The sequence below is a fragment of the Elephas maximus genome, chromosome 8 (assembly GCF_024166365.1).
Source record: "Elephas maximus indicus isolate mEleMax1 chromosome 8, mEleMax1 primary haplotype, whole genome shotgun sequence".
NCBI lineage: Eukaryota > Metazoa > Chordata > Mammalia > Proboscidea > Elephantidae > Elephas > Elephas maximus.
In genome coordinates this window covers 62,410,777-62,436,802 of record NC_064826.1, presented here as the reverse complement: position 1 = coordinate 62,436,802, position 26,026 = coordinate 62,410,777, and the positions used below count along the sequence as shown (strand labels likewise).

General features: G+C 36.5%; 1 protein-coding gene across 4 annotated transcripts in view; it reads right to left on the bottom strand.

The window, feature by feature from the left end:
• Window positions 1-5,265: 5,265 nt before the first annotated feature.
• The window catches only part of ANKIB1 (ankyrin repeat and IBR domain containing 1), a 159,518-nt gene continuing 138,757 nt past the window's right edge, over window positions 5,266-26,026 (bottom strand). For 3 of the 4 annotated variants that reach the window (XM_049894007.1, XM_049894008.1, XM_049894009.1), the window contains 9 exons: window positions 22,086-22,220; window positions 21,693-21,779; window positions 21,535-21,601; window positions 19,232-19,377; window positions 18,020-18,198; window positions 17,174-17,225; window positions 10,340-10,454; window positions 9,046-9,179; window positions 5,267-8,545 (listed from right to left, as the gene is read on the bottom strand). In XM_049894007.1, coding sequence (XP_049749964.1) covers window positions 7,802-8,545; window positions 9,046-9,179; window positions 10,340-10,454; window positions 17,174-17,225; window positions 18,020-18,198; window positions 19,232-19,377; window positions 21,535-21,601; window positions 21,693-21,779; window positions 22,086-22,220 — 1,659 coding nt within the window. In that variant the 3' untranslated portion in view covers window positions 5,267-7,801. Of the gene's footprint in view, window positions 8,546-9,045; window positions 9,180-10,339; window positions 10,455-17,173; window positions 17,226-18,019; window positions 18,199-19,231; window positions 19,378-21,534; window positions 21,602-21,692; window positions 21,780-22,085; window positions 22,221-26,026 lie in introns of all 4 variants that reach the window. The other variant, XM_049894010.1, reaches the window with a different exon arrangement.

Below are 26,026 nucleotides of genomic sequence, written 5' to 3'. Positions count from 1 at the left end.
AGCAATATGGACAGCTCATAACATGATAAGGTAATATTTCATTTATCTAATTGTTGCTCTATAGTGGGTGTCAGCAAACTATAGCCCAAAAGTCAGATCTGGTCTGCCACCTTTTTGTTATTAAATTTTTTATTTTGGCATAATTATAGATTCACAGGAAGTTGCAAAGACAGTACAGAGAGATCCCATGTACCCTTCACCCAGTTTCCTCTTACATAATGTACAGGTAGCCCCCAATTTCTGATGGGTTCTGTTCTGACGACTCCTTTGTAAGTTGCCTCTTACATAATGTACAGGTAGCCCCCAATTTCTGATGGGTTCTGTTCTGACGACTCCTTTGTAAGTTGCTTCTGACATAAGTTGAATACGTCATTTTTTTAGTTTTCATTATTGCCTGTTAGTATCTTTCTAAATCTGATCTTTGTTTTTTGGGGTTGGAAACATCACATATAAACATCTGTGCATGAACATCTGAGAATTATAACATCAGCAAATTACATGCTGCAACACTGTATGTACTACATATTACTAACAATAAGATGTACCAAAAAACAAAACAAAACCCCCAAAACCAGATGGTCGTATCGTTCATAGGAACTTGAATATGTTGTAATTTGGGGACTACCTATACAATATCAAAACCAGGAAACTGACATTGGTACAAAGAGTAGCTATAGTTTTATGTGATTTTACCACGTATAGACTCGTGTAACCAAGTTATTTCTGGGTTCTCTATTCCATTACCACAAAGATCTCCCTTTAGAGTCTTATGCACACCTCACTCACTGCCTCCTACAACCCTTAATCCCTGGCAATCACTAATTTTTTCCCATCTCTTAATGTTTTGTCATTTCAAAAATGTTATATAAATGGAACCATATAGTATGTGACCTTCTGAAATTGGCTTTTTTTTTTTTTTTCACTCAGCGTAATGCCTTTGAAATCCATCCAAGTTGTTGAATGTATCAATAGTTTGTTCCTTTTTGGTGCTGAGTAGAATTCCATCATGTAAGACTTAACCACAGTCAGCTATTCACTTACTATGGGGATTTTGGTAGTTTTCAGTTTTTTTTTCTCTTTCAAATGAAACTGCTATGAACAATTGTGTACAGATTTTTATATGAACTTATGTTTTTATTTGTCTATGAAAAATGCCCAGAAATGCAAGTACTTGGTCGCATGGTAAATGTATGCTTAGATTTTTAGGAAGCTACCAAACTCTTCCAGAATGCCTATACCACTTTATATTCCTCCAGCAATGCATGAGTGATCCAGTTTCTCCATGTCCTCACCAGCATTTGCTGTTGACACTGGTATTTATTTTAGTCATTCCGATAGGTGTGTAATGGTATCTCATTGTGATTTAAATTTGCATTTCTCTGGTGGATAGTAGTATTGAACATCTTTTTCATGTTGCTTGTTATTTACATATCTTTGGTAAAATATTTTTTCATGTTTTCTGCCCAGGTTCTATTGGATTGTTTTTTACTGTTGAGTTTTCAGAGTTCTTTATATATTCTACATATGAGTCCTTTGCCAGATACGTAGTTTGTAAAACGTTTCTCCCAGTCCGGAGTGACTCTTCATCTATCTTCATAGGGCCTTTTACAGAGCAAAAGTTTTAAATTTTGATGAAGTCCCATTCAATCAGGTTTTAGTGGGGTTTTTTCCCCTAAAAGGATTATAGTTTTACATTTAAATCTATGAACCATCTTGAGTTAATTATTTTGTACAAGGTGTGAGGTTTAGGTCAAGGTTTGTATTTTTGCCTGTCGATATCCAACTGCTGCAGCACCATATGTTGAAAAGACTATCCTTCCTCCATTGTACTGCTTTTGCACCTTTATAAGAAATTAGTTGGTGATGCCTGTATGGGGCTATTTCTGAGTTCTCTATTCCATTCCATGTATCACACAGTGTTGATTACTACAGCTATACAGTATGTCTTGAAATTGGGTACAGTGATTCCTCCCATTTTTTTTTTTCAAAATTGTTTTAGCTATTTTAGTTCATTTGCCATCCTATATAAATTTTAGATTCATCTTGTCTATTTCTAGAAAACATCTTGTTGAGATTTGGAGAAAAATTGCATTAAGCATGTAGATCAATTTGGGGAGAATTGACATCTTTTTGATGTTGAGTCTTCAACTCATGAACACACTATGTCTATTTAAATCTTCTTTTGATTGTCCTTCATCAATGTTTTGTAGTTTTTAGCACACAAGTCCAGTACATGGCTCTGAAGTCATAGCAATATGCTAGTTTTACCTTGAAGTATTTTTTTTTTTTGAGCAACTATAAACGGTATTGTACATTTAATTTCAGTATCCAGGCATTCAGAAGCTGCGGGAGAGTCCATACGGCCCACAAAAGCAAAAAGCCTTACTATCTGGTCCTTGAAAGAAAAGGCTTGCTGACCCCTGCTCTAAAGGACCTTTAGTGTGACTTGGTGTTGAAAATAATAACTTAATGGTTTATTTAGTTCTCGTTCAGTGAACATCCCATCCAACAACTTCCCAAATCTTCACAGAAGGTTTCTACTTTAGAGAATCCAGAATTGAGTATGACTCTTCCTGGGAAGTCTGCCCAAAGGGCTGGTTGGGTAGGCCAGTCTAGTATTGCTGTCAGAGGAAGAAAGACACTATCACCTCCACACATGTGGAGATGCCTGACTGGGAGCATTCCCAATGACAATTATGAGACAGGTAAGTGCAGGCACATAACACATCAATTCCATGACACATTCAGATTTGGAAGCTTCCCTGCCCACTATGAACCATGGCCAAGTCCCTTTTCCCCTACAGGAACAAAGACCAAGGAGACTAAAATGCATCTGAGTCAGGAGCTACAGTTACGAATGGAAAATGGGTGCCAAAAGATTGTGCTATCTCCAGCCAGGGGCCTGGGAAGCCCAGGGCGGTGGGGGGAGGCTAGCCTGCATGGAGAAGCCTTAATGGTAGGCCTTTCCTCTTTGCTGAGCACTGGCACCATTACCTCTCCCAGGGCTTCTTTCTGTCCTTGTGCACACTGCTGCATTCTAGTCTCTGGGCCACCCTTGCACCCAGCACCTAGTCCTCTCTATTCGCTAAGTGGGCTGCTGCAGGGGCCAGGGCCGTAAGTGTGGCCTGCTCTGTGCTTTCAGGCAGGGCTTTGCATTCATTCACTTTCACATTTGAAAGGTGCTGCAATTGCTTGCAGCTCAATCAAATGAACTTCAATGTTTTCTGGCACCCAAAGCTCTTAATCCAATAGTAAAGTCCTCATTGCTCATACCAGTTATTTTAGGTTTGGGGACTCCTTTACTCAGCAGCCCCAGAACACTGTCTTTCAGCTAGGGCCACAGAAATTGCTATCTCCTCGTCATGAAAACACCTCTTAGCTCTGCCTGCCTGGAGGAGTAAGCAACAACCAAGCCACTATTTGGGCAGCTTGTTTCAATCCTCTCTCTTGATACTAAGCCTCTAAACATTAATTCAACTCCTGTTCATTAATAGGTCGGACAGTGAGGAACCCTTACACCTCTCTCCCCTCACCCATTTCACCCTGGTTGGGAGCATTTACCACCAGATCCCAGTGAGTCTTCTTGTATTCCTGAACCTGGTCCCTCTTTCAGAAAATCCTATCTCTGTCTTGGTCATCACCCCATCCTCTTTGCCAAAACTGTCAAATCTGGGATTTGCCCTGCTTACAAACCAGTAAGTCAGCCTGTCACGGTTTCATGGATGCTGACAGACACAAGACTTCAGAGTCAGAGGCACTGCAGGAGCAAGAACATCAGCCTGTTTGTGTCAGTCTCCCATACCCCGGGCCCAGATCGATGCCAAACACACAGTGGGTTTCTGTTGCAACTGAGGAACACCGAGCATGAGGAATCTACTGATTTTATAGCAAGCAGTTAATAAGCCTGCTCTGTCCTCAAGGTTGCCGCCTGCATCAACCCTGAGAAATGACCCAGGCGAATCTGTGGTCAGGGCCTTGCAGTCTTACAACACCCAGCAAGACGTGTAGAAGCACAAGAGGTCTAAGGACAGTGTCTCTCCCAAAACCAGAGAGACATATTTTCTTCTGTTCATATCTGTATCTATATATACAATGAACCTGTCTGTAAACTGATGCCTTGTACAGGCTAGGCCCTTATGCAATAAATACTTAATGAGATAGCTGGCTAAGAGATGATATGTAGCTTGATCAAGATATTTTTAACATTATAGTTTCAAAGAATGAGGAAGAATAATTCTTTCAAAACCTTGACCACCACTCAGTCTGACACCCACCTGTCAGTCCTAAGTGGAACAGAGAGGTAAAGGAGATTTTCCTGGTCCATTCTTCTTTCCTAAAATAAGGACTGTTGTGCAGTACAGTCTAGAAAGGTCCACTTATATCTTTATAGAAAGAAATCTGTGATGGTGAGGTTACAGCCACTGACAAGGCAGTAATACATTGTTGCTAAGGAAAAGATCCAGTAAACCCATATATTGATCAATACTGAGAAAAAACTACTACTCAGCCCAAAAGCCAAGCACCAGAAAATGTTTTTCCTATGGAGTTTTTATTTCAGCCAAAAAACAAACAAAAAAAAACCCCCAAATTTGTATTTACATTTAATATTTAAACCTTTTTTTACTCTTCTGAGATACACTAACTATAATTGTTTTTAAATTATGATCAAACTTAATAAGTCTCAGATTTTAATTCGTAACAGGTAAGTTGACAATATTTGGGGGGGAGGGGAGAGGAGGAAACGAGATCAGTGGCTACAAAAACCTTTAAAGAATAATCCAGCATATGGACATTGGTAGTCGAGCTCCAGCTCCACGCAGTGGAAGGCATAAATAAGACAACACAACTCTAAATGATTATCACTGGTACACCCACCCCATAAAGCACCAGCTGGTGGCCTGGAATTTATGTATGTACACTCAAGTCCAGACACCAGGGGTTATTTTGCTAACTCAGAAGAGACAGAACAGTAAAATGGATGGAAAGGCAGGTGTTTCTATTTACACAGCATAAAAAAATGTTTCCTGTTCGAATCAATTTCACAAAACATATCTTAAAATCATTTTTTCCCCTGTGTATTTCCATTAGAGAGTTCAAGGAAAAATCAATATTTTCTCCTGAAAACTACAGTGAAAATAAAATAAGCACTTAGTTACAATGTTTTAACACATTATTAGGTAGTGATTTTGTGTTTATAATTGGGGTATAAAATACTCAGTAGGTGGTCTAATGTAAAAATATTAGGCACTAATCAATTGCATGTAAGAACCAAATTAATCCCATCATATTAGAAGGAATTTAATTTAAAGAAAATCAGCTTCTTGATTTGGTTTAAACAAAGTCCATAATGTAATGAGACAAAATGGAAGTAGTTTAAGTAATAAATGTTTAATCAAAGAATTTTACATATTATTAACAGCATTCATTTGGCCAAACATCTATACGTTTGTAGAATCCTACTGTATATAAAGTGGGAATGTATCAAGTATAGACTATGAAAGTGCAAATAACAAGTCAAGGTTAGAGTAATATTTTTTTTTTTTACATTATAAAATTAACTTGTTTACAAAATAGGCTTTGCCAAACTTTATTTCTGAATTGTAAAGTCAATGACTATGTTGTTTTTAAAATATGTACCAAGGAAATACAAACTGGATAATCCTTACTTTCATGCTCAGGAGAGAACAGCACATAAACAACTGCACAAGGTGCTAGGGACCCAGAGCCCCCCATGGACACGATCTCCACCCAGGGCACGCTTTCTCACCTTATTGCAGCTTTGCAAAATGTCCCAATATGATATACTCTTCCTACTGAAAAGTTACAACTTGGTCTAAAAACCTATTGGTGTTGATATTTTTAATCCAAAATAAATTTGTAAAAAAATCCTTTAATGGACTATTTTAGTTTAATATACAGTAATACACTGTAGATAAAGTTAATATTTTCCCCAACTTACTTCAATAGGGATTGATAAGAATGCTTCTGATAATTGGGGAAATGAAACCCAACGTGGACTTGTGATATCCATGGTGTAGGAGTGATTCCCACAGTTTATCTTAGGGGAGCCTGGGAAATATTAAATACCCTAACATAATGTCCTAGCCATACAAATTCAAAGTACAAGAATATTTTAAAAGCAGGATTTGAAAAAAAAAGTAATCAAAAGCCATCATCACAACTCATGTGTATATCAATCCTAATATAACCTTTTACCCAGAACAAGACTTGCCTGTACAAACCTGGTACTAAAATTTTGGTTTTGGTAGATTTCTGGGAGCAATCTCATAAAACATTAAATGGAGTGTTGTGTATCTATTTTGCTTATGTTATGCTAGTTTTGATAATATGTAAGTAAAACAGCCATTCCAATAGTTTACTCTAGTTTTAATTACACACTATACCACTGCATCTTAATTACAACTAAGACCAGTATTTTCTTCACAGTAAGACACTGATAACTAGGAAGTTGATTTTTTTCAACACTAAACAGTAATCACACAGCAAATGAGTATTGTGCAACGGAACAAACACATCTCAGCATTCGCTATTCAGGCACACAAACCACCTGAACATTTAGTTGTTATATTTACTGTAAAGGCAAGGCCATGGGTGGTTTTATGGAGGTCTTTGCAATTCATAGCATAGTTACTTCAGAAGAGACACTGAAATTTGAATTACTCACTTATTTAACTGGCAACTATCCATTTAGGTTAGGCAAAGGCACGGTAACATGTTGCGCAAGATGTTTTATTGAATTTTTTTTTTTAAATAATTGTGGGATTTACTGTAACTCATGGAAACTCTACTTTTTTCTATTTTATAAAACACTAACCATTAAAAGTAATTGCACCCAATAGTAATTAGAATGCACTGTAAAATTGTGAAAACAAGGAACTATGATTGCACTTCCAATAAAGTGTCTCTTTAAATACAGCACCGCTGTTGCTAATCAACTGTATATTAATATTAAAATAAACTGTTTTTAACAGCAGCATTAGGTTTAGTTAACTTAAGCTACAGGCTACATTTATTTAAATGCAGTCTCCACGGCAACAAAAGCCCATTAAATTCTAAAATATCATTGCTACCAAGTGGCACCTTTCACTTCCGAGGATGGTGAAAACTGCTTTGGAGAGCTCTCGAACACTGCACAACCGAACACCTGGTGAGTCAGCGCACTAATCAGAGTTTGGCACGACTGGACTGTAAACAGACATGAAAAGAAACCTTGGATTCATGTGAAAATTAAAACTACACTGTGGTAGATGCAGCACTAAAGAGAAGCACTGTATACCTCAATTCACACTTCTCAGACAAAAAGAAAGTTATGGAAGAGCACAGAGATTGAGGAGCTGAATGTTATCAGATCTGTCAACATGAACTTTTAAAATGAAGAAAGCTCTCTTTTTAAAAGGATAAACCACCCAAGGATTAGGGAATATGCCTTTAATTTAAATGTTCAATTCAACTATTGCCAGCCTTAGGCTAAGCAGAGGACTGCATTTTCTTAGAATATGGAATATAACCTATTTATTCCATTTGTGTTTCTCTTTCTATCCTGCTCTTCTTTTTGTCAGCAAAAAGGGGGAAAGCTACCCAATTAAATTCAAAAGAAATTCCCCGTTAAGGTCAAAAATCTAAAATGAAGCTACCATTCAAGGGAATGCCTTCATATTCAATCCTAATGTCAGTGGTTTCTAATTGAGTTGAAATTAAGTGGATCAAAGTCTCTATAAAGCATATTTCACCTAGTATACTGTCTGTACTTGCGATTCATCTAGAGCAAAAGGTGTGCAGTTCACACTAAATGTACTTGTTCAAGCCAGTCACTTGAGGTTTGAGGTGTTTGACTTGAAACATCTGAACCATCCCCCTTGTTGGCTGCCTCATTACCACTGTTGCCAGCTTGAGACACTGCTTCTCCAGCCAGAGTATTTTCCTCTAAAAGATTTTCTTCTTCTCTCTGGGTTCCTCTACCTTCACTTATAACAGCATCTTCAAAAATCGAATCTTCTTCTGGTGGCACCACTTCCACATCCCTCATGCCTTCTGACCCATCCTTGACACTGGGGAGCTGGGAATCGGCACTGATTTCCGTAGTTGCTGGAGGAATCAGGGCAATACTCTGAGGGTTCATGTCGTGAAACCAAGCCATGATATTGCCAAGAAGATTGTCACTGATATTGGGGTCCTGGCCAGCTGAGTCAGGGTCACTGGATGAGGGATACAACTCACTCCTTTCCTCACTGAGAGGGTGTGAACTAAGGGTGTCAGTTGAAAATGGATCAGTTTCAGCTCCTAGTCTCATAAGGCCGTCACCAAGTTCCAATAGCTCAGAGCTGCTCAATGCAGTCCGAGGGCTATCTGTATTCCTGGGGATTGAGTCCAGCCTGGAAGGTAAAGAAGTACCTATCGCTCCTAAGGATGCCTCATTACTGAGGAAGTCTCTAGGTTCTTCATTGATGGCCAGCCCAGACTCTTGCAGGGATAACTGTATTGCGAGAAGTATATTGGGATCATCTTCATCCAAGGAACTCAGAGCCTGAGGCAATAGAAAAACCACTTTAAAATTCGACTAAAGGGAAACGAATACCACTATTCTATTTCAAAACAGATACGGTAAAACACACGAAAGCTGGAATCTGTGTGAAGTGGAAACCTGTCAGAGAAGGAAAACTCAAATATTTTCCACTAAAATGAACGACAGAAAAGTGATAAGACTGCACCCTGTCAAAGGTGGAAAACTTTTGAGATCCAGAAAAATAAGACAGTCCCGTTGAGTTCCAGCTCTCATAGGTATAATTAATATTACTTCTATTTACACAGAAGAATTACTTTATTTATTCAGTCTTAACATTTTTTCCTTGCCCATGCTAAAGAAAAGGAAAACTCACAGGAATCTTTTTCTCTGGCACACCTTTGAAGCAAAGATTTTATTTTAGAATGGCTAGAAGAAAAAGGAAAGCCATAAAAGTGAAAATAGGAAACTAGATTAAATAAAGAGCAAAAGCACAGGCCAATGAGGCTGGCCAGGAAGGCTACCTGAAGAGAGTCCTGGTTTTCAGAGCGACTGGCAGGGGCATAGTCACGCAGGGAAGAGCTGTGCAGCATGCTCATAGATGCAGAACTTACCACGGAGGCACTGGGTCTGTGGCCGCTGCCACCTTCTGGGGTATCTGTTACAATGCAATTGGTAACAAACAATTTAGTGACAAGTAAGGTTTATTCTTTTTTTTTTTTTTTAAGGTTTATTCCTTTTTATCCATGTCTTTTCATTTAATTGGTGATTTCTCTTTCAGTGCTAGTGAAAATCTGTGTTTACCATTTCACTTAATCTTTCAGGTACTTCTCATCCATATTTGTCTTACCATAAGGAAAAACACGTATCTATTTTTTATTATTTTTTTTTAATACTATTATCTCCAATTGATTTTTTTTAACATTTTTGCAAGGACTATATACCATTCTGGAACCTTGGTGGTGCAGTGATTAAGTGTTAAGCTGCTAACCAAAACGTCAGCATTTCAAACCTACCAGCTGCTCCTCGTAAACCCTATGGGGCAGTTCTACTCTGTCCTATAGGGTCACTATGAGTTGGAATTGACTCGACAGCAATGGGATACACTAATTCTATTTATAAATGCAAGTGCTATATAGTTCATTCCTCTTTATTTTTCCCTTAAGCAATAACAAAGGCATTTTACTTTTCAGATTTCTTAAAACTAAAGAACTACAGTAGCCTGAAGAGCATATCTTTAGTCTCATCGACCTTGATTTATTAAAAATGATCTGCTGACATTATAGTTCAAAGATTTCCAATTAACAATTTAACACTAAATGTTGAATAATTAATCTCTAGTATTAGAAGTTTCTTCTTTAAAAGAATGTTCATAGAAGAACTGAGGCTAGGAAAAAAATATTCCATGAATACAGTAACAGTACTAATAACCACAGTTTACTGAGCATTCACCAGGTGTGACTTACTATATTAAGTGTTTTTCGTGCATTATCTCATTTAATCCTCACAGTGAGCCTATAGGGCAGCACTATTATTGCTTCTTTATAATGGGGAAACCAGGCTTAGAGAGGTAAAGTGACTTGACCAAAGTTACACAGCTAATACACAGCAGAAATTGGGTTATGAGCCCAGGTCTGCCTGATTCCAGCCCATGGTCTTAACCTCCCTGTTTTTCTGTGTCCTGTGATAATAGAAAAGCATTTGCTATTTATTGGTTATCTAAATTACAAATCCTTACACAAACATTTAGAATAGCCAGTTTGGAGAATAAATTCCAGGGAACTAAGAGGGTAACACATACTCAGCCCAGGAGCATACCTAAAGTGCTTTCACTTGGCTCATCAGCGTCTGGAGGACTACTGAGCAGACTGTGCACATCTCCGCGTCGGCGCTGCTGTCTGTGCCTCCTCCGATACTGAAATTCAGCATATTCCTGCATAAACCAAACGTTATAAAATACAGGAGAGCATGCAATTGTGTAAATGCAAATAAAACAAACACCACACTTTTTTCCAGGAAAAAAATGTGTGATTTTATACACATATTATAAAATCATGTTGCTTTAAGAAAAACAAAACAAAACAAAACTTCTGATTTTGTCATGCTAAGGAAGCATAAAAGGTAGAATGGAAAAAGGAAATTATCAAACAGACATTACAAAAGCCTAGATAAACTGGGAATACTTGCAATGCCAGATCATAACTGGGCCTTATTTCACAGCACTGATGCTTTCTAAGGTCTTGCTACCTAATATTATAACTAATACCTAATCATTTTATGTTAGGCTCCCTGAAGGTGTGGTTTTGAAAAAGTGACATGATATATGCAGAACAAAAAAACCAAAAAACCAACACAAAAAGGAACACACGCTATTCAGTACTATATTACCTTTAAAATAAGATGGTATTCAGGTTCCTTTCCACATTAGTCAATATGAGGGGTTATATATCACAAAGGCAGGGGAAGTGTTTTCTGTTTAGCACATGAGAAGAATACAGATTTTGGCAAATGTCCATGAGTCTATTTCACATTTTAGACAATAGTTTAAAGTGGATCTGCTATCATCAGCCACTACTCATCTGTCAGTTTATTGTACTGTGGTGGCTTGCATGTTCTTGTGATGCTGGAAGCTATGCCATCAAATTTCAAATACTAACAGGGTCGCCCATGGTGGACAAGTTTCAGCGGAGCTTCCAGACTAAGTCAAACTAGGAAGAAGGACCTCACAATCCACTTCTAAAAAAAATTAGGCAGTGAAAACTTAGGAATAGCAGTGGAACACTGTCTGATATGATACAGTGCTGGAAGATTAGTCCCCCAGGTTGGAAGGCACTCAAAATATGACTGAGGAAGAGCTGCCTCCTCAAAGAAGCGTCAACCTTACTGATATGGATGGAGTTGAGCTTTTCAAAATGAGAAGAAACAGCTGCATTCATTAATAATTGGAATGCGGAATATATGAAAGTATGAATCTAGGAAAACCGGAAGTCGTCAAAAATGAAATAGAACCCATAAAGATTGATATTCTAGGTATTAATGAGCTGAAATAGACTAGTATTGGACATTTTGAATTGAACAATTATATAGTCTACTATGCTGGGAATGACAAATTGAAGACAAATGGTGTCGCATTCGTTGTCTGAAAGAACATTTCAAGATCTACCCTGAAGTACAACACTGCCAGTGATAGGACGATATATTCATATGGCTACAAGGAAGACCAGATAAAACAACTATTATTCAAACTTACACACCAACCACTAAGGCCAAAGATGAGGAATTGAAGATTTTTACCAACTTCTGCAGTCTGAAATTAATCAAACATGCAAACAAGACGCATTGATAATTACTGGTCATTGGAATGTGAAAGCTGGAAACAAAGAAGAATCATCATTAGTTGGGAAATATGGCCTTGGTGAAATAAACGATATCAGAGACCACATGATACAACTTTGCCAGACCGATGACCTACCATTGCAAATACCTTTTTTCAACAACATAAACAGTGACTATACATGTGGATGTGGCAAGATGAAATACACAGGAATCAAACTGACTACATCTGTGGAAACAGATAATGGAGCAGCTCTGTATCATCAGTCAGAACAAGGCCAGGGTCCGACTGTGGAACAGACCATCAATTGCTCATATGCAAGTTCAAGTGGAAGCTGAAGAAAATTAAAACAAATCCATGAGAGCCAAAGTACAACCCTGAGTATGTCCCACTTGAATTTAGAGACTGTCTCAAGAATAGATTGGATACACTAAACACTAATGACTGAAGACCAGACAAGTTGTGGGATGACATCAAGGACATTATACATGAAGAAAGCAAAAGGTCATTAAAAAGACAGGAGAGAAAGAAAAAGACCAAAATGGATGTGAGAAGAGACTCTGAAGCTTGTTTTTGAACACAGCAGCTAAAGTGAATGGAAGAAATCACGAAGTAGAAGAGCTGAACAGAAGATTTCATAGGGCAACTCGAAAAGACAAAGTATTACAATGAAATGTGCGAAGATCTGGAGTTAGAAAACCAAAAGGGAAGAACATTCTCGGCATTTCTCCAGTTAAAGAACTGAAGAAAAAATTCAAACCTTGACTTGCAATATTTAAGGATTTTATGGGCAAAATGGAAACCCTGGTGGTGTAGTGGTTAAGTGCTACAGCTGCTAACCAAAGGGTCGGCAGTTTGAATCCGCCAGGCGCTCCATGGAAGCTCTATGGGGCAGTTCTACTCTGTCCTATAGGGTTGCTATGAGTTGGAATTGACTCGACGGCACTGGGTTTGGTTTTTTTGGTTTATGGGCAAAATATCGAATGATGCAGGAAGCATCAAAAGAAGATGGAAGGAATACAAAGAGTCATTGTACCAAAATGAATTGATCAATGTTCAACCATTTCAGGGGGGAGCACATGATCAAGAACTGGTGGTACTGAAGGAAGTTCAAGCTGTACTGGAGGCACTGGTGAAAGGCAAGGCTCCAGGAACTGATGGAATACCAACTTAGATGTTTCCATGAATGGATGCGATGCTGGAAGTGCTAACTCATCTATGCCAAGAAATCTGGAAGACAGCTACCTGGCCAATTGATTGGAAGAGATGCATATTTGTGGTCATCCTAAAAAAAACTGATCCAACAGAATACAGAAATTATTGAACAATATTATTATTATCACATGCAAGTAAAATTTTGCTGAAGATAATTCAAAAATGGTTGCCAGCAGTACATCCACAGGGAACTGCTAGAAATTCAAGCAGGATTTAGAAGACAATATGGAACTAGGGATATCATTGCTGATGTCAGGTGGATCTTGGCTGAAAGCAGAGAATACCAGAAAGATGTTTACCTGTGTTTAATTGACTATGCAAAGGCATTCAACTGTGTGGATCATAACAAATGATGGCCAACACTGTGAAGAATGGGAATTCCAAAACACTCAATTGTGCTCATGCGGAACCTGTACATGACCAAGAGGCAGTCACTGAAACAGAACAAGCGGATACTGCATGGTTTAAAATCAGGAAAGGTGTGTGTCAGGGTTGTATCCTTTCACCATACTTATTCAATCTGTGTGCTGGGCAATAATCTGAGAAGTTGGACTATATGAAGACGAACAGGTCATCAGGATTGGAGGAAGACTCATTCACAACATGCGATATGTAGATGAGCCAACCTTGCATGCTGAAAGTAAAGGGGACTCGAAGCACTTACTGATGAAGATCAAAGACTACAGCCTTCAGCATAGATTATACCTCAACATAAAGAAAACAAAAATCCTCACAAATGGACCAATAAGCAACATTATGATAAATGGAGAAAAGATTGAAGTTGTCAAGGATTTTATTTTACTTGATCCACAATCAACGTCCATGAAAGAAGCAGTCGAAAATCAAATGAAGTTTTGTAGCCAGCAAGTCTGTTGCAAAAGACTTCTTTAAAGCATTCAAAAGCAAAGATGTCACTTTGAGGTCTAAGATGTGCCTGACCCATGCCATAGCATTTTCAGTTGCCTCATATGCATGTGAAAGCTAGAAAACGAATAAGCAAGAGTGAAGAAGAATTGGCACATTTAAATTACGATGTTGGCGAAGAATAGTGAATATACCATGGATTGCCAGAAGAACAAATAAATGTCTTGGAAGAGGTACAGACAGAATGCTGCTTAGACGCAAGAATTGTGAGACTTCACCTCATGTGCTTTGGACAAGTTATTAGGACGGACCAGTCCCTGGAGGAGGACATCATGCTTGGTAAGCGATTAAGAGAAGACCCTCAAGAAGATGGACTGACACAGTGGCTGCAGCAATGTGCTCAAACATAGCAATGATTGTGAGGATGGTGCAAAACAGGGCAGCGTTTTGTTCTGCTGTATGTAGGGTTGCGGTTGCTATGAGTCAGAACTGACTTGGAGGCACCTAATAACAACAGCCATTATTTGAGGCTATAACCTGGGACAAATTTATGTTTCCAGATTTTAGTGACAGAAGAAAAAGGAACAGAACAGAGGCCTGTGTATGGCACCAGCATAAAAAGGGTAATTTTGAGAATTGTTATAGAATCTTTCATTAATAAACAGTGAAATATTCAGGTTTATGACTATCTTGGTCACCCTATAAGAATATTTAAAGAATATTAAGAATATTCAATACGCTTATGCTGTGCAAGTACTGGAAATAAGTGAAGACAACTTTATACCACAAATAAACCTTTTACATCATACAACTCTGGTTAAAGTTATAACCAGGTAGACTCTAAGCATTTAGAGTCTAATATCTAAGCAGTTATATTCTAATACAAGGTGGGAAGCATCCCACCACGTAGAAACCAACCAACCATTTTACCAGGATAGAAGGATACTACAAGGGTCCCAAGGGATTATTTAGGTCCTTTAAAATTTCCTGTTGAGCTGGGGCTTCCCTTTCTCTTTTCTGGGAGGCTCACGATCTCCAAGAATAATAATAAAAACCAAATCTGTTGCCATCAAGCTGATTACGACTCATATTGGCCCTATAAGACAGAGTAGAACTGCCTACCTTTATGTCAGGAGCCAAGCTCTTAACTACTGCGTCCCAGGGCTCCAAGTATAATTAATGAGATGCTTTAATCCTTCCAGAGCGTCCAGAACTCTTGTGGGGTAGGTATCACATTCCACATTTTAAAGACGAGAAATCAAGGAAGAACATACTCTAAAGTCTAATAAATCCCAGATCTAGAACTTGAATGAATCCAGGTATCCCCCAGACTTAAAAGACTACATATCATCTTTGCATGGGGCCCCGCTGCCTATAAAATGGTACAAAACAAATATTTATATTTGCCACTGACATTCAATTTAATTAAAAAAGAATAAGATGGAATTAATTTTACTGAAAAAATATAAATTCAACCTAAAAGTCTACCTAAGTAGGCATAATTAATGTTTTCAGAGTCTCTATTAAGGCTAAGAGCTAATTTCTTAAAATATAATTTTGGCAGCTATTTAACAAACAGTTGCAGAATTTGAAAATTTCACACTGTGAGGCAATTCCTTAGATTTCCAATAAGGGTTACATAAAAGCTTGGTGTTTCAATGTGCCAAAGACTTTTTAAAGAGAAAAGTAAAAGTGAATTAAATAATTCTTATAAAACTTATCAATTCACAAAAAATAAATTTAAGAAGGAAATGTTACTTCTACTTTCACAATTGTCAACCTCTGAAGAAAAAAATGGTCAGTAATTTTATATATAAATATCCACATAAAGAGGTGGCAAGTCTTCCTACTCTTTATGAAAGGAATCTTTGACAGTCATATTAGCAGGCTCTCAAATATTCAAGGCCCAATATTTCAGCATTCCTAAAGTCACTGTCAGAGCTGGAACCCGCCACGGTGATACACAATTTTGAGTATACCAGTAAAGGTTTTTATTTTTGCTAAATTGTGTTTCCACCTCGAAATGCTGAAATTTGTAGTACTTTTTTCCTGGTAATTGAAGCTTGTTCATTCTTCCTTTTAGGTAGCAATTTACCAAAATATTCCCAAAGCTGTAATTGTATTATAACCTAAAAACAGTAAGTATAGGATTCGATAAAAGAAAAATGTTCATCATTTTACAATAAAAATCTCATTAATACGTTAAAATTTCTTGCAATTTACTTAGAGAGGAAATTTCCATATCAAAGCTCTAACCACGAATTGTTTTCTCGTGTCAACATTTTCCTTGGCTACCAATACAAAAGGCCACAAAGTGATTGCAAGTATCCTCAGCAGCTGAAAAAAGATCTGATTTAAATAAGCCACAGTCATTTCTAGAAAATAATCAATTTCACTGTCTTTCAGTTGCAGATAACAAATGGGATATAAATGATAAACAAGGTTTCATTATTTGTCTTGCCCTCTTCCAGTAATTAAGCTAAAAGGTTATCATAAGCATTAAATGGTTTACTGTCTTTTAAAAATCGAAGAAGGAGACAGAAGTAGAGAGAACTGCTAAAACCATTTAAAATTATATTCAGTGGTGAGAGTGGCAATTTAAATCTCAAAAAAGAGCAATGTGATTAAGATTTTCACTCTATCTTATTTTTATTTGAAGTAACTGCTATTGCAGTGGTAGTATCTCAGATCTTTTGGATTTTAAAACAGCACATCAGTAACAAGAATAGTGTGAAAGTCTTTAAGGGAAGCAGAAAGCAACTAAGAAAAGCATTTCTTTCTGCATAAACATCATTAATGTCAAGTTTCCACCTTAACTGATTACAAATCAATTCTCACATCTTTTGCAGTAACTTTAAAAAAAAAATAAGTTTACTGTTTATTTAGGCCTTAATAGATTCAGACTGAAACAATATTCCAACTAGAAACATATTTATATTAAATAAAATTTATGTCTCTGTTTACAAATTATACTTTCCATAGCTATGTGGTGCAAATTTGTCTTATGATTGTCCAGTAATTAAAAACAATGTAAGTGGGATGCATTTAATAATGTGATGATAAGCCAACACCATAAATAGCTAAATGCAGGCTCTGCTGAGGTACTTTTTTTTTACAAAAGAAAGAGAAAGCATCACTGACAGTCTCTGTGACATTTAGAATAATAAAAAGGTACAAACACAAATAGGATTGCATTAAAGAAAAATACAATTAAAAAAAAAAACCCACAAAACAATTACCTCAGGTGATGCAAATCCCAAATATTCCCAATCCCATGTTCCACCAGCAAAGCTACAAAGAAATCAGACATACCATTTGATTTATCATCAGTACTACAAAGTACAAACAATCAGACTCTTGCCCTCTGAACATTACTTTTAATTCATCTGTGTGGAACTTGCTTAAACAAAATAGGTCAACTATTAAGATGATAATTTTGTTATTTCTTTCAAATTCTAAGTTGCTTTACATTTGTGTAAAATGGTAGAAAAAATCACCATGTTATAATTATTTTACAATTGTTTCTATTTTTATGTGTTTATTTATATAAAAGTAGGTCAAATACTTTTCTAATGCCTTTATTATGAATAAAAAAAGTTTCAATTTATAATTGCAGTATAAGTATCTAAAATAAAACAACCAAAACTCAACTGCTCTCCAATGTATTAATTCAAATCACTTTATTAATTTTACTAATCAGATTTCAAATTTCTTCATAACCTCTTACCACAAAAATATAAATATGACTGTAACAAGTTGGCAAGGTTTTCAAATTCATTACAAGATGTTTCTAACTATCATACCACTACATATATTACATACTTAAATTGACGCATTAGAAGACAATTTGAGTTATGAGTTGACCTGAAGTGTAAAATTAAGCTAGCCTGATTTTGTCTGAGGAACTACACAATGACAAACAAAAGATAACCAGAAAAAACAGAAATAGTACCAGGGAAATCACCAAAAAGAAGTAAAAATATGTAAGTAACTTGCAGGACTATGATCCCTAGTTGGATAAAAATAAAACTGCTAGCATCTGTGGCTGGAGCTAGGGTGATATCCACAGTGCACATCCGCTTTACCTGCGCCTTGGAGCTTCTGGTGAGTCTGCAGGAGCAACTCCCCGAGCCACGGATGCCAGGAACTCCTGCCTCTTCTGCTGTACAAGGCATGCTGCCTTGATTATCTTGTGGCGGGGTGTGCGAAGGTAAGGCCTATTGACTTTTTGAGCAAGGTCTTCAGTGACCATTTCTAGGTCTGTCTATGGTAAGACAATAGAAAAAAAAGATTATGGGCCGAGTGGGTTAGTTAATAGCAAACCTAGAGTCTATGTGGCTTCTCAGTTAAGTCGAACTTTTTAACATTAGAAATTAACCCAAATTTTGAGATGACTTCCTATTTAACATATTTCCTATTCCATACATTTTTTTTCTGGTTGTGAAAGAAGAGTCATTTGTGAAGTTATCTTACATTCAAGAAAACAGCACTCATTCGGTAGGCTTTATAGCAACGTAGTGGGTATGGATCAGAAGGAAATGGTGAGTACAGCAGCTATTTCCAAGGAACTTATAATTTATCTATATAAAAAACTTAATAAATTTCAAGGCATTATACAAGCAAATGCATGACGGCGTGGTGCACGCCTATATGTAAATGCTGAGGGAATATGAAGCAAGGCAAGACCACTATGATTTGGGGTAAGGTCTGGAAGGCTTTATGGAGAAAATGAATATTGAGCCTTGAAAGAAATATAGGATACAAATTATTAGAGGGCAATTCAAAGGGATGGCATGAAAATTGTGGCCAGAGAAGAAAGTTTGGTGGCTTCAAAAAATAGGAATGTACAATAAAGCTGGTTAGCTACAGTGGTGTCAATGGCTTAGGGGTTTTTTAAAGACTATAAATTCTAGAGTTGTACTTTTAAAATCAACTGGTAATTTGCCACTTTCCCATCTTGTATTTAATGTGGTTTGTTTAATCTTTGAAGATGAAAATTCCTAATTACATAATCAGAAATAGGCCAGATTTCTACCTCAAGCAGTTTGAAACAAAAAAATAAATGCTGCAGGAAATGTCTGTATAACTTAGAACTTATTCAGACCTACAGAGTGGTAAATTTAAACTTAAAGGAAACTTCTCCTTTATTTAAAAACCATTCTAAAAATGAAGACAAAATTGTTTACTAACCACACCCAAATAAGATAAAACTTAGGAAAGTGATTGAAAAAGGAGAAAAATCTGTTTTTCATAATAATAACTGCCATTTAAATTTAACTTTAAAAAAGATATCTTACTTGCATGAGTTCAAATATTTCTTTCTTTGTGCTTTTAGGTTCTAAGAAAAATCCATACGGGTAAGAACACTTGAGAATGCGTCGGGTTTTTAAGAGCACATGAACTGCATCTTCAATGAAAGTGGTATCTGGACAGCTTCCTTCAGCTATAAAGTAATTCAGGCACAGTGAAATTTTGTTTTGCAAACATGGTATTAAATTAATCGAAAAACTATGTGTTCTCCATAAAGAGAATTAAAAAAAAAAAAAGGAGGGCCCCTAACAACTGTTTGAAGTAGTTGTATGATAGCAGTTATTTAAACTCAACTAAAAACACTCATGTATGACATGTATGCTTTTATAAATGAAGCACACGACACAATGGCCCTGGAGTACTGATGGAGTCATGAAGGAGTGTATACGCTCATCCTGGATTTCCTCTCACCCTGCTGATAAACAAATCCAGCTTTAGGCCAACCCAAAGGTTCCATGTTTTATTAAGTTTTTCAGGTTATCCCTAGGGGAACTTTGCTGTTTACGAATCACAACAAAAGCCTTGCTAAGCTCCTTGCTAAGAAAAAAGTCTAATTATAATTAAGCCTCTGCCAAAACAATATTGTAAGGAAAAAGATACAAATTTGGGGAAACAACTGGATAACTAATGCTAGTTAACAAAAAATTTGGGGGAGAAAGGAGGAGTGAGGAAGAGGGAGAGAGAAATCGCTTTAATTACCTGAGGTTGTTCCTAAAACATCCTAGCTTTTTCCTTAACTCCAAATAAATAGAAAGTACTAGAATCTCAATGCATAAGTACTGCTGAAAATCAGGTTATTCTGTATGCCTGCAGGAAGACATTGCATGTGTACACACTGATATACAGACCACAGCTAAATTCAGAGTGCAATCAGTTCCTAGGGTAGGTATTTGAACCAAGATGTAAAAAACAAAAAAGAAAACAAACACCCCCCCCACCACCATTATGACATGTGTGATAAGTGTGTAAAGTTTTGTTTCTTTCTTTCCAATCCTTTTATCTAAATTCTTGTTCACATCTTACTGTGCTGTCTAGAATCCCCAGAATGTTGGAACACAAGCGGTAATTCACATCTGCAAAATGTATACTGAGTGATTATTACATGTCATGCCACTGTTCTATGTACTAAGGACACACCACTGAAGAAGACCAATACGCCTACTGAAGAACTACAGAACAAGTGAGATGTGCTTCCCTTTTTTTTACTGTGAACAATACTTCAAGAGTTTAATATTGGTGGGATATAGTTATGCCAACTATGAAGTCTAATTGCTAAAAATTAACAAGGAGACAAAGCTGCTATTGATACTTTTTCTCAGTTTAATTTATTTAACTTATGGTTGCTGTCTTAATTAGGGAATCATCCTCATGAACAGAATGTTAACACTTTTTTTATAAACAGGAGCAAATACAACTGATCACATTTTTAGGCTTAAAACAGACCTTTTATAAATAAGCTATGATCATTTAAAAAATGTGACTTTTTAAAACAAATGTATCAGAATCGGTTGTCTGTGTGGTCACTGAAGTATATTATATCCTAATGATGCAACCAACGCTCAATCCATCTTTAGGAATGTTCTTTTAGATCTTACAATTTAGGACCCATAAGTTAGTCGTCTCTCATGTCTTTGCTTTTTGACCCTCAATCGTTCATTATTTACCAGTGAGATAATTTCTTCCAAAACTGTATTTGACTAGGTACTGTGCTAAATTTTCTCAAGAATTGGGTAGCATGTATATCTTGCTCCTTTGGCCAGGTCAAGAGTGCTCTTGAGAGCCTATCAGCGATGGTACAGAGTAAGCAAAATCATGATGTGCATTCATCTGGTAACAGCATAGGTCTCCCTAAGAGGAGTATGCTAGGTAAACAACAACAATAGAAACAAAAATGTTACCACTGAGGCAATTCTAACTCATTGCGACCTGACAGGACAGAGTATAACTTCCCCAGAGGGTTTCCAAAGCTGTAATCTTTATGGAAGCAGACTTCCACATCTTTCTCCCATGGAGCGGATGGTGGGTTTTAAACCAACAACCTTTCGGTTAGCAGCTGAGCATGTAACCATTGAGCCAATGGGGTTCCTTATGCTAGGTAAGCCAGGTGGAAAATCCAACCATGGAGGCCTCCTGTGCTAAGCTGTACTCAGCGTTGCAGTGAACTCACACAGTACCAGGACAGGCCAATTCGGGATAATGTAGCCTTCAACAGGCTCAACTTTTACCAGTGAGGTAACTTAAACATGAAGAATATTTTACATTAAAACCAGATATACCACTTACAACTTACTTTCGTTGAGAGCTCTACTCAGTTGCTCCATCTTTTCTTTGGCTGTTTTAAGAAGGCGTTGTTCTAACTGAAGGAACAAAAATAAATAATTTAAACCATTCTCTTTGTTTATTCACAACAGTATTAATGCTGCTCATTTGAAATGGTTTGGGACATACCTGATAGCTATGCTCATGGTTTTTAAATCTTGTGTAGTAGTGCATAAATCTGTCAAGTTCCTGAAATCGTTTGTGTTTTTTCTCAGCCTAGGAAACAAAGTCCATAAATGACTCAAAAAGACTACCAGTTATTAAAATTGTTTTTAGGTCATTACAGAGGAAGGCTGGAATAAACAAAACTTTTCTTATCTTTGCCAAAATAAAATAGGGAAAATTTTCAAAAACTTTAGTTTTTAAGATTATAGAGCTATTTTATTTAAATTAAAGGCTACTCTAAAGTGTATTCAATTTAATGCCTTATTAGGATGAAGATACGAAAAGTACAAATGCAAAATACTTTGAATGGCATTAAGCAGCTTAGACAGAGGTCTTAGCTTGAACAGTTCTCTTTACCTCCACAGTCATTTCTTTGGATTGCTCCTCCACGTGCTGAATCACTTCATAGCGAGTACATCTGTAGTAACCTCCGGTGGAAGAACTGTGTTTTTTCCACTCTTCTAGGCAAATCCAGCAAAAGTCATACTTGCACTTCAAAAGAAAACATATATGCAAACATCTCTCCACATTAATATACAGCTTATTTTCTGCTTTCTAGTCAACCAGTTTGTATAGATTAAACAATCCTGCCTGTATGATCAGGAATGAATCTTTTCAAAGACATGCCCCTCTTTCTCAGGTTTCCTCTGGAGACCTTATTTTCACTATGGAAAGATGTGGGGGTAGTTTAAAATATTGAGTATAAGGATAACTTAAAATGTAAATCATAATATTATAAACCAATCACAGGGAAATATTAAAAATGTTGATAGGATATTCTTTCCAAATAATAATAAGAGATACTGACAGATGTTTTATTTTTCAAGTATATGGCAATTTTATATTGGTCTATAAAGCTCCAAGAGTCTATTTCACGAACTTCTGGTGACTTCAATAAATTAGTTTTGAAACTGAGAATAAGTTTAAAAGGACTCTAGGTAAAACAGCTGACACGAAACCTGTTTCCTAATTTTTCAGAAAATATAAATTATGAAGTACTATACTTTAGCAGACAACGTCAAAAATATGAACACTCCAGTATAAAAATACATCCTTTTACTTTATGCTTATGGATTATGAGTCAGTTAGGCAGATCTTCCTATTCCAAGTTTATAAAGGAATACTCCATGTTTTCTTCATGTACTTTTAGGGTTTATTTTAAAAAGTTTACATCTTTGAGTCCTTTGGAATTTATCTGAGTATAAAGTATAAATTGAAATTTGCTTCCAGATGGCTGCCCAGTTGTTCCAATATCATTTATTGAATAGTTCGTATTTTCTCCACTGGTTGGAGATGTCACCTTTACCATATACTAAATTCCCACGTAGTTGTTTCTATTTTCTGGGCTTTCTTTCTATTCCATTTCATTTGTCTATTCATGTGTCAGCACCATACTGTTTTAATTACTGAGCCACTATAATATGGCTTACCATTTGACAAGGCTAGTTTCCCCTCACCATTCTTTTTCAGAGTTATCCTAGCTATTCTTGCTTTATTTTTCCAAGTGAATTTTTGAATTTGTTTTTCTAGATCTGCAACAAAACCTGTTAGCATTTCTGCTGGGATCTTTCTATCCAAAAACTTGGCTGTCTTTCCATTCGTCTTCTTTTGTGTTCTACAAAGGGTTTTTAAAAATTTCTTCATGTAAACTTTGTACATTTCTTGTTAAATTTATTTCTAGATAAATGAGGTCTTCCCTTTCAGTGTATCTTCTATTTGGATGTTGGTACTCATGAAGGCTATTAATTTCTGTACATTAATTTTGTACCCTGCTGTTTTACTGAATTTTTGTTTATTGTAGTTTTTCAAGTGATTCATGTGAATTTTCTAGGCATATAATCATGCTGTCCGTAACAGTTGATAATTTTATCACCTCATTTCTAATTTTTACGACTTTCATTATAAGGAGCCCTGGAGGCACAGTGGTTTAGTGCTCGGCTGCTAACCAAAAAAGTCGGTGGTTCGAACCCACCAGCTGTTCTGTGGGAGACAGATGTGGCAGTTTGCTTCTGTAAAGACTACAGCCTTGGAAACCCTATAGGATAGTTCTATTCTGTCCTGAAGGGTCACTTTGAGCCGGAATTGACTTGACAGCAATGGGTTTATCTTGTGTAATTATGTTGGCTGGTATCTCCAGTCTAATGGTAATGCTATTGGTGATGGAGAGCATCCTTATTTTGTTTTTAATTTCAGTGGGAGTACCTCTAATTTCCCCACTAAATATGATGCTGCCTTTTGGTTGAGGTAGATTCATTTCTATCATGCTAATGAAGAATCTATTTCTATTTCTTTGAGTGTTTTATAAAGAATGGTTATTGGTTTTTTGCCAAATGCTTTTTCAGCATCTATGAAAAATATATGAATTTCTTTCTGTATCTACTAACAAGATGAGAATAGTTTTCCTAATACTGAACCATTCTTATATTCCTGGAATAAACCCCACTTGGTTAATTACTTGTTTACTGAGTTCTCTGCTGGAGTCTATTTGCTAATACCTGTTTTTTTTTCTTTCCCCCATCTCTAACATCTTATTTACAACTTCTGTACTGTTACAAGTAAAAATGATCTAGTTTTATTTTTTATAATCTTGCAAGCTCTGGTGTCAAGGTTATGCTCATTCCATGAAAAAAATTTGGAAGTTGCTTTTTTTTTTAATTCCCAGGAGTAGGTTAAATTACAGTGGAATCATCTCATCTTTTAAAGGTTTTAAAGGCTCCTTTAAGATTTGATAAAATTCCACTATGAAACTGTCAGGGCCTATTGCTTTGAACTTTGAAAAACTCTCTTTCTTCTCTAGAAGTGAGTTTGTTTATTCTCTCTCTTCTTGGGTCAGTTTTGATAAATTACGTTTTCTTAGAAAATTAATCCATTTCATTCAAGTTCAAATGATCTGTTCAAGTTATCTGTCATTATTTTAGTTGACTTTGTTTCTCTGATTATTCCCCTTATTTCTTACATCATGCATTTTTGACCTCTACAATTACCTCCCCCCCCTTTTTTTATATTAACATAGTGGATCATGTGCCTTGTTTTTTTTTCTTTAGAAAACCACTTTTTGGGTTTGTTGTATTATTTTTCAGTTTTTAATTCATTAATTTCTGCTTTAAAAACTACCTTTCCTCCTAGTTTTCCTCAAGTTTATTTTGTTTTTCTAATTTTTGAGTCACAACTTAATTCATTTGTTTTCATTCTTTATTTTGTACTGACATAAGTGTATAAAGCTATGCATATTCCTCAGCATTACTTCAGCTATATCCCTCAGGTTCTGGTTTAGTAGTATTTTCACTATCCTTGTTTTCCAGAAATTCTATATGTTCCATTTTTATTTCTTTTTTGACTCTGAAGTTGCTTGAGAGATTCAAAATTTCCAAATAAAAAGGCCATTTTGTCTTCTTTGTTATTAAGTTCTATTTTATTCCATTACGATTAGAGAACAGAAACCCTGGTGGCATAGAGGTTAAGTGCTATGGCTGCTAACCAAAAGGTCGGTGTCATTTGTTAATATCTTCTGGAATGTTATTGAGGATTTGGTCGATAATCAATGGTCAGTTTTTTGTGAATATTTCTTGGGTACTTAAAAAGACAGTGTAGTCCACATTTTCAAGATACACAGTTTGAGTACATATCTAATCTGATCTAACTCAGTAATTGATGGTATTTGGGTCTTCTGCATGTTTACTTGGAAACCCTGGTGGTGTGGTGGTTTAGAGCTATGGCTGCTAATCAAAATTGGCAGTTCAAATCCACCAGGCGCTCCTTGGAAACTCTATGGGGCACTTCCACTCTGCCCTATAGGGTCACTTTGAGTCAGAATCGACTCGATGGCAATGGGTTTGGTATAACAGAAATACCACAGGTAGATGGCTTTAACAAACAGAAATTTATTTGCCCACAGTTTAGGAGGTTAGAAGTCCAAATTCAGGGTGCTGGTTCTATAGGAAGGCTTTCTTTCTTTCTCTCTCAGCTCTGAGGAACAGTCCTTGTCTCTTCAGCTTCTGTTTCCTGGTTCCTAAGAGATCTCCATGTGGCTTGGCATCAATCTTCCTCCATCTCTGCTTTCCTTGCTTGCTTAATCTTTTATATCTTAAAAGAAACTGACTTAAGACACATCCTATGCTAGCCCTGTCTCATTAACATAACAAAGACAACCCATTTCCAAATAGGATTATAAACACAGGCATAGAGGTTAGGATTTACAACACATACTTACAACACAGTTCAATCTATAACACTCCACCCTTTAGCCTCCCAAAATTTATGTCCTTGCCACATGCAGAACACATTTACTCTATCACTCA